We start from the raw sequence: 9,223 nt of genomic DNA on the forward strand, positions 1-9,223 counted from the left end.
ATTAGGGTACATAGAGCGGTCTGGAGTCACTACATGGGGTTCTGTGGTGGTTTGGAGACCCTTTATGGGGGTCTGTGGGGTGATACGGTGTGTCTATGGGGGGATTAAGGGGGACATGGGCATCTGGAGTCCCTACATGGGGGCCTATAGTTGTCTAGAGACCCTTCATGGGGTTCTATGGGAGAATATGGGGGGATTTGGGGGTCTGGAGTCCCATTAGGGGGGCTGTGGGGGAATATCGGAGGATATGGGGGTCTGGATTCCATTACAAGGGGTTCTAGGGGGAAATATGGGAGGATATGGAGGACAGGAGTGCCTACATGGCATTCTGTGGGGGGAGATGGGGTATCTATGTGGGGATATGGATATCTGGAGTCCCTAAATGGAATTCTGTGAGGTCAATGGTGGGGATTTGGGGGTCTGTCAGGGTCTGGGGGGGATTAGGGGAGATACGAGGGTCTGTGGTGATTTGGAGAAAACTCCAGGGACAAACTCCCCAACAAAGGTTTCAAGTTTCAAGCAGGTATTCTTTATTGCGGCACGTCAGACACGGGGGACAGCTCCTCCTAACCTGTGTCTCCGAATTGCTGAACAAGCCGTCCTTATATAGTCACTAAGCATACATATTCATTATGTACAGACGTGCATATTCATGAGGACACTTACATCATTGTTCTAGAAAGTTTCCCCACAGGCATACAAAAACATGGTGCGGGGCTCTGAGGGTCCTTTACTTCTTCCTACAATCTTCAGCACTTCTGGTGATACACAGATTGACTCCACAACTCATTAGAGTTGTAAAGTATGTATGCTTTATTCAGCGCTGAGGTGCATGGGGGTTTCTCCTCCAAAAGCATGCACGCCCCTTTGCCACTCAGTTCGTTTATATTACATATAATGATTACCTAAACATGAGATTGCTTCACGCCTCATACATATGCAAAACCTATTTCCATCTAATATTATAATTAATTTTCTGACATTCGTCCCACTGGTGTGCCTGCACAGTGCCTCCTGGTGGTGGTCGTTAGGGGGTCGTGAGGATGAAGGCCTGTAGTTCCTCTTCATCACCGCGAGCAGCCTCTTGCTTTCACGCAGACTCAGTAGGGTTTCGGCTCCTGTCCAAACCTCAGGTTCGGTACAAGCCAGTTTTATATATCTTAAAGTAGAAACTTGTCAAGTGTGTAAATTTTGTTACTCTGGCTATCTTTTGTTCTTTTCTAAAGATGCTATTTGAACAAGAATGTCTTAAATATTAAGCTATGAATCTTATCTACTGCAATTCTGCCTAGCAGCTGTAACCCCTACAGTTCTGCTTCACCATTGTAGCAACTTTGACTCCTACGGTTCTGCTTCACCAAGCACAGTGACTGCTTAAGCAAGCAGGCACAATGTTAACCCTTTATTTCCTGGTATCAGTGGCAGCCCTGGAAGCACATGCAGTAGACATTTATACCAGCTTAATTGGTTCCTTAACACCACAGACCCAGCAATCATCCTGTCCTTCTACTCACCAGTTTAACTGCAGCCCATCCTGGACACCTGCCATTCCCAGATACTTCTTATCCTTACCTCCTGATTTTCTGTCCTCTTTTTCTTACACTCATTTTGTACTAAGGTCATAAGGGCCTAAAACTATGTCAACTACAACTACAGTTTATCTTATACAAGGACTCTCAGGATGTTCTCTAGCTGTACTCTATACTTTTCCTCTGTGAATCGTACACCTCATTTTCCATTGTTACTCTTACAAAGGCTTCAAACTTAACATTACTTAAAACTGATTCGAAAGGTTTATGTATTTCATTTGGTGATTTTGTGCCCCCTTGTCTCACTATGGAGTTTCTGTGGGGTCTCTATGGGTCCCTATGTGCCTCTACATGCATAACCCCCTCCCCCCCCCCCCAACTGTGTCCCTATAGAGTTTCTATGGGGTCTCGATGGGTCCCAGCACCCCCCAATGTATCTCTATGGTTCCTTATGTGTCTCTATGGCAATACCGCTCCAACCCCCCCCCGCCCACCCCCCCCCGTGCGTCCCTATGGAGTTTCTGCGTGCTGTCCATGGGTCGCACCCCCCCCCCTCCCCCCAGTGTCTCTCTATGGGTCCCTATGTCTCTCTTCCCTGCAATGTCCGTACCTCGAACGCAAGGGAGGTGGTGCCGTGCAGGTGGATGCCGGGCCCGGGCAGCAGCGGCGGCAGCTCCCGGAGGAGGAGGGCGGCGATGCCAGGGGGACGAGGGGGGTAGGCCAGGCCCCGGGGCGCTGCGAGCACCGAGAGGAGGGATAGGGACGGGAGCGGAGCCTCCGCCGGCACCACGCTCGCCAGCGCCATCTTGGAACGACAAATGGCGGCGGCCCTGGCGCGGCTGTTACCACGGCAACGCGGTCGCCACGAGGGGCGACGGCATGAGGCGGCAGGAGCGAGGGGGCTGGGGTCAATATGGAGGAACGGCGGGGACACGAGGGCACCTCACCAACATGGCCGCCCTCAAGATGGTGCCGCCTCAGCGGCGCCAATGGCACCTCACCAACATGGCCGCCCTCAAGATGGTGCCGCTTCAGGGGCGCCAATGGAACGTCACCAACATGGCCGCCCCCAGACTCCCACTCGTAAGGACAACCACAGAACGCTTCAAGACTGCCTGGCACCACGGGCCCCTGGGAATGAAATCCACGAGTGTTTGTGCTAACACCTTCCGAGGGACAGATCACCCTGGAGGTTCTCCCGCAGCTCCTCCTTGCCTTTCTGGAAAAGGGCTAGTGCAGTTGCTCTGACTGCCACAAGTCTCCCAGGCCATTTTAGAGAGCAAGAGCGTGGCTCCACACTGGCACAGCACAGCTCCTGCAAGCCCTGCGCTGCTCCCCCACCAGTCACACAGCCAGTTGGTAAACACTTTAATTCATACAGTGAAAGGACCACTGCCAGCCCCAACTGGAGTTCAGCTGCTGCTCTGTTTGGCTGCCAGTCTCTTGTCTCTCTCTTCAGCAATGGTCAGGCGGATGCCCTTTCCACGGGGCAGGGAGATCCACGGCTTGTTGCCCTACAGGAAAGGAAAAGAAGCCAGCTCACCTCAAGAAATGGACAGGGACAACAGAGCTCTCCCTCCAAGGGGAAAAAGCAGCAGAAGCCTCTGCCCATGCTGGGCCACATACACATGGCTCTGGTATTGGCCCAGCAGAAGCCTCTTACGGAAGATGCCAAAGGTGTATGGGCCTACATCAGCCACTTTCACTCACATCCATGAAGAATGCACTTCAGGCCAAAACAGTCACCATCCCCTTCCAACCTGTACAGGGATGGCAGGACAGCAGAGGCACTGGGGGCAGAGGGCACCCTCAGCTGGAAGGGCTGCCCAGGTCACATGATGATCTGAGCAATTCTCAGCTCCCAACTCTCACAAAGTTTAAAAACCCACAGAGCTGCTTCTTGTAAATGTCCCCATTCCTGCATTTACAGATGCTTCCCCTTCCAAGAGCAGGCAGAATCAAATGGAACGTCACATTATGGGAAGGCACTTGCCTACACAAGACCCCAAGGCCTCTCTGCTTCAGCCAGCAGCCCCCAACAACAGACAAGAACCCACCCCCCTTGCGTCCATATCAGGCTTACTTTGCCAATAACGAAGATGTTAGATAGTCTGGTGGCAAAGCTGTTGCCATTGGCGTCCTTCACGTGAACCACATCAAACGACCCAGGGTGTCTCTCCCGGTTGGTGATCACCCCAATACGGCCCAAATTGGCACCACCGGTCACCATACAGAGGTTACCTGGGGTGAACAAAACCAAGAACTGGTACCAGGTGCTGTGGCAATGCCCTTCCACTTGGGCTCTTTGAGGAGCAGTGCTGGAAAAGGACAGGGACAAAGTGGCCATCAGAGCACCTGGTGACACCTACATCCCATAGAAATCCTGGCAGCACTTGAGAAGCCAAACAGCAATCCGGCCTTGATGCCCATACCAAATATTCCCCCACCACCTTCTAGGCTGCAGCAGCACCAAGGAAGTGTTCCCATACGACTTGTCCTGGCACTACATATGGCTCCGCAAATGAAACCTCCCACAGTAGGAATCTCCCTACAGCTTCTCAGAGATTTCCATTCACAGCCCCATGAGAGCCATGAAGCAACTTCTCCACCAGCTTGCTGCTTCTACCTGGTGCCTGCTTGCTCTTGGAATCACTCCAAGTCTCTGTGCCAAGTAATTCTCACTGCCAGCACATAGGAGGAATCTCTCTTCCAGGTGCAGATGCTCCAGAGAAACCACCCCTTTCCCAAGGCTGCCAAAACTGCCTTTCTACTTCAGTGTAAAGGTGCCTGGCATTTATACTGAACTTCCACACTGCTCTCCAGAGTGGGGAAAAATACAGCGTTTTACATGAGATGTAAGACCTACCTGTGTCAAACTTGATGAAATCTGTGATCTTGCCTGTCTCCAGGTCAATCTGGACTGTATCATTCACTTTGATGAGGGGGTCCGGATAGCGGATGGTGCGAGCATCGTGAGTGACCAGATGAGGAATTCCTTTGGTGCCTACAAATATCTTCCTCACCTTACACAGCTTGTACTGCAAACAAAATCCAACACTGCTCAACTAGGGTGACAAGCAGAACCACGGACTAGGGGACTCCTGCCCCTCAGAGTCACCAGCCACAGCAGGCCTCAGACCTAAAGCAAATCATGTGGGTGCTCCAAGGCTTGCAACAGAAGCCTTGCAACAGAAGTGTGCTCCAGCCCTGTCAAGGAATGCCTCCTCCTCAGTCTCACCACAGGCTATGGCTTAAATTCCCCAGGAAAGCCTCCACCAGGGCAGTTCCCCCAGGTTGCCCTGAAGCCTGTGGTTATGCAGCAAAGGCAGAGGCTGCCTTCTTTCAGGATCAAAGAGATATCTTCGTCCCTCCTCCAGAGCACCTCTGCTTCCCTCCTGCCTTTCACCCCGATTCCTTCACAGCTACTGCGGAACTCAAGGGTCAACAGAAAGCGGCAGCCAGAGGTAAAAACATATCACAAGGAGGAAGGAGAGTGGGTAGAGTCCCCATGGCCAGTTCTTCCTCCAGCATCACTCTGCTTACGCAGCCTGCCCTTAGGGAAAACTTGCAGAGGAGCATAGACCTGCAGTTCAGGCACATTAACACACTTGGGTTGACGAAATACATGTGGGAATTGCCCCCCCAACACTGAGGGCCAAAAGGCAGTTTTGCAAACACTTCCATAACAGACCTGGGAAGGAGTTCAAAGCTTTTGCATCACAGGCAGTACCATGTTTCAGATCACACTTAGCTTGCAGAGTCTATGCTAAGGCCCACCACACTAGAGCCACTGCTACCCCAAAGCTCCTGTGAAAGTAAACTAGCCCATACCAACAGATACCTTTTTAAGCACCAGACAATGCACCTGCAGTCACCTGAAGTTGCTTTCATGTCACCAAAATATTTCCCCCTGCCAAAGGTTTCATACTCTGACCCTGAAGGCCCTGATTTTCCCAAGGGTGGGCATACGGACTCAGCTCTCAGGGAAGAGAGCCAGCACCTCCCATTCAGGACATGCCAAGGAAACCCCATCCCAATCAAACCCAACTGGGCCCACATTTATGCCAAGCTGAAGCCCCTCACCTTGGCCTCTTCAGCTGTGATGCGGTGAACAGCAAACCGGCCCTTGGTATCATACACCAAGCGAAAATGCTCACCCGTCTTCTCAATGCTGATGACATCTAATTTCAGAAAACGACATAAAATAGCAGATGTTACTAGCTACAATATGACTTACAATACATTGTAACTCAGCACTAAGCTCATGTTTAAAACAAACTAGAAGCTGCTGAACAAAGCTTCAAGTGTGAATGATGAGGTTGCCATCTCCTTTTGACCAGAATCCCACCTCTTTTCATGTAATACAGTGCAAATAAGCAAAAACTGCCAAAGGCTGAAGTCTGAACAGCAATTTACACATATGCAAGCAGGCAATTACAGGCTACAGATATCACGTGTCAGTATTAATTGCAGTGCACAACCCCAAAATAAATAACAACTGCTTATACTTACCTTTTCTTTGATTTCATCAGGAAAGCATCTTTCCCCCCATATTGTGCCAGCCAAACAAAACATCCCTCACCAGTGCAGCAGAGCTGCCTGAGGTACTTTCCCTGGCCCTTCCTGCTCACCCATGAAGCCTGCAGGGTAGGTGATGTCTGTGCGAACTTTGCCGTCTATTTTGATGAACCTCTGCATGCAGATCTTCTTGACCTCGTCTCCTGTCAGAGCATATTTCAGCCGGTTCCGCAGGAAGATGATGAGCGGAAGGCACTCCCTCAGCTTGTGAGGGCCTGTCGATGGACGCGGTGCCTGCACAAACAGAAGCTTTCTGCTGGCTGCTCAAGCACATCAGCAACAGCAACTACTCCCATGAGGAATAATATTACTGTCCTGACAGCTCTCGCAGCAGCATCTGTGGACAGGTGCTTGAAACCTAACTGCCAAACAAGCAGTGATAGGCTGCAGGCATCTTTCCTTGGTATTCACAGCATCTTTCCCCCCAGATCTGGCCAACTTCAGAAAACATTGCCCCAACACAGTACAACCATCTACTAACCCACCCCAGTGAAGGAAAACCAAAACAATCAGCAGGTTAAAAAGAGAGTGGCTAACTGCACCACTTCCCCATATTCTGCGAAAGGGAGATAAACAAAAGCTGTTTGCAAAGCTAACAGCAAGCACCCCCGTCTCCCATGCGCTCCCCAACTGCCCAGCTAACCGCCACCCTCCAAACATCGCGCCTGAGCATATCCTTGGCGAAACTGTGAAGCAGGGTGAGCCCGCAGAGAGCGGTAAAGACCAATGTGGAGGGCGACCCGGGCCCCACCCGGCCCGGCCCCAACTCCGACCCGCACTCACGAAGACACCCGTCAGCTTGTCCAGCATCCAGTGCTTGGGCGCAGCAACACGCTTCAGGTGCTTCTTGGGGCCGCGAGCCTACAGGACGGGACGCGTTATGGGCCGCTACCAGACTCGGCCACCCCAGCCGCTCTTCCCCGGCCCCCCGAGCTCCCGCCCCCACCCTGGCCCTTCCATCGGGCTCCCTCCCACGTCCCTCGAGGCGGCGGAGGCCGGGGCAGCCCGCGGCGGGCGGTGGATGGCAACGGATGGAGAGGAGAGGCAGCCACGCCGCGCCCTCACCATGGCCGCGCTCCGCCGGAAAAGAACTACCACTTCCGATCTGCTGCAAATATGCACGGAAGCAGTAGCAGCACTGCAGTGCGCCCCCTGCCGGCCCGGAGGCCTGCTGCTGGAAGCCGGGGCAGACGGGGGGCGTAGCCCCCCTGCTTGGGACAGCCCCAGCGCTCCCCTCGGCGTCCTGCTGACGAGCTGCCTACCGGAGGCGAGGCAGGGTCACAGGTAGCCCCGCCAGTGATGTGGAGTTTTCTCCGTCCCTTCTCCGCTGCAAGCGGCCTCGGCGGCGGCACCCCGCTCCGGGCGGCGGGTGGCTGTGTCCGTGCCCGTGCCCGTGCCCGTGCCCGTGCCCGTGGGGCACGGCGAGGGTTGATATGGGGAGGGTGACGTTGTGGCCCTGCGGTTTCGCAGAGCGTGCGAGGGTGGCACATCCCCCCACCCCGGGGCGGGGGAGGCTCGGAATCTCCAGGTACCCCGGCTGCCCCGGGAAGGGGGGGCGAGGAACGTGAGTTCCGGACCACTGCTCTCCCTGGGTCCCCACGTCCCTTCCCTAGGTGCAGCTGGACCCCCTGCGACACTCCCGAATTCGACTGTAGGCCTCAGCACCCGCTCTTGAAGGCAGCTCGGAGCCAGCGGTTCCCAGCTGGGCTCCCCGGGGAGGCTGCCGTGTCCCCCCTCTGGGTCTCCGGGACACCGCCAGCCTACTGCGTCCCGACAGACAACAGAGCTGACCAGCCCCGTACAGGGCGGCCCCCGGCGGGTCTCCGCAGCATCGCTGCCGCAGCAAGGGGCAGGCGGGACAGAGTTCCCATCCTCGGGGGTCATGCAATGGGGACATCGCGCAGGTGGCAGACCCGGAGCAACCGTGAAGCCTGGAGGAGGCATGGGAGGTGCGGCGGCCAGACCCTCCTCACACCCCAGGCGGCTTCCCACAGGGTCCCCTCTTGTCGTCCCGCCCCTGCCCCAGCGCTGAGGTGGAGAGAGAAAGGTGCACAGCCGGGGAAACAAAGGTCCTTTCAGATTTTACTGGACGGCAGCTTGAGCCCTCCACCTGCCCGGCCCAGCGAGGTGGCTCCGAGATGGGGACGGGCAGCACCGCCCCACCTCTCCGACAGCCCCGAGGCTGGCCCTCGCCCCCCGTGCGGCAGCCGGGGTCCTCGCTGCGCCAGCACTGGGCTGCGGGTCCAGGATGGGCCGACGCCGCAGCCGCCGCCCCCGCTTCCCTCCAGCCTCAGCAGCCTGCTGGCAGGTCCGCGCAGAAGTCGAATTCGTGGTGGCCGAGCCACAGCTCCGGCAGCTCCTCCAACCCGTCAAGGCCAAGCTCCAGCATCAGCCAGCCGAGCATTTCCTCGCCCACCGGGTCCAGTCGACGATGCCGGGCCGAGGGCAGTTCATTCTGAAGGTCAAATTTTGTTCATTCTGGTTCCTTTTTCTGTCATGCTCTTTCTGAAATTATCTTTGATTTTCCCAGGCCTTACTCACAGGACTAAGTGGACAAGAAGGAGCTCAGACATTACACCGGGGTGAAGAATTTAGAATTTCCAGACTTTTTTATCATAAAACATTCTGCTTTCAATATACTATACTGGTAGGAGACTTAAGCTGTGGATTTTTATGTATGTGAGTTACCAGACAAGGAGTAATGGGTTTAAACTTAAACAGGGAAAGTTCAGATTAGACATAAGGAAGGAGTTCTTCCCTGTGAGGATGGTGAGGCACTGGCACAGGGTGCCCAGAGAAGCTGTGGTTGCCCCATCCTTGGCAGTGTCCAAGGCCAGGTTGGACACAGGGGCTTGGAGCAAACTGCTCTAGTGGAAGGTGTCCCTGCCTGTGGCAGGGGGTTGGAATTGGATGATTGTAAGGTCCTTTCTAACCCAAACCATTCTATGATTCTATATCCATCCATAGTAAAATATCCCTAGATGCATGCATTGCACCTCTCTTTTCAGCGTCCTTTTGCAAAGCAGACTGCACGTCACCCCAGAGATGATGTAAGGAGCGAAGCAGAGGACAAGCAATGTCCCAGCTTGTTATAATTTATTGTTACATGACTTTCT

At 54.3% G+C, this 9,223-nt stretch overlaps 1 protein-coding gene across 1 annotated transcript; it reads right to left on the bottom strand.

The window, feature by feature from the left end:
* Positions 1 to 2,881: 2,881 nt before the first annotated feature.
* Positions 2,882 to 7,040, bottom strand: LOC130597545 (40S ribosomal protein S4). Its single transcript, XM_057406155.1, has 6 exons — positions 6,891 to 7,040; positions 6,161 to 6,341; positions 5,613 to 5,710; positions 4,396 to 4,567; positions 3,613 to 3,770; positions 2,882 to 3,043 (listed from the first exon to the last, which is right to left on the bottom strand). The coding sequence occupies exons 1-6, from the start codon at positions 6,915 to 6,917 to the stop codon at positions 2,942 to 2,944; spliced, it is 738 nt and encodes a 245-aa protein (XP_057262138.1). The 5' UTR covers positions 6,918 to 7,040; the 3' UTR covers positions 2,882 to 2,941.
* Between the last annotated feature and the right edge of the window lie 2,183 nt (positions 7,041 to 9,223).

Source organism: Pezoporus wallicus, unplaced genomic scaffold (assembly GCF_028554395.1).
Source record: "Pezoporus wallicus isolate ANWC-B61680 ecotype Strahan unplaced genomic scaffold, APGP_CSIRO_Pwel_v1 contig_8819, whole genome shotgun sequence".
NCBI lineage: Eukaryota > Metazoa > Chordata > Aves > Psittaciformes > Psittacidae > Pezoporus > Pezoporus wallicus.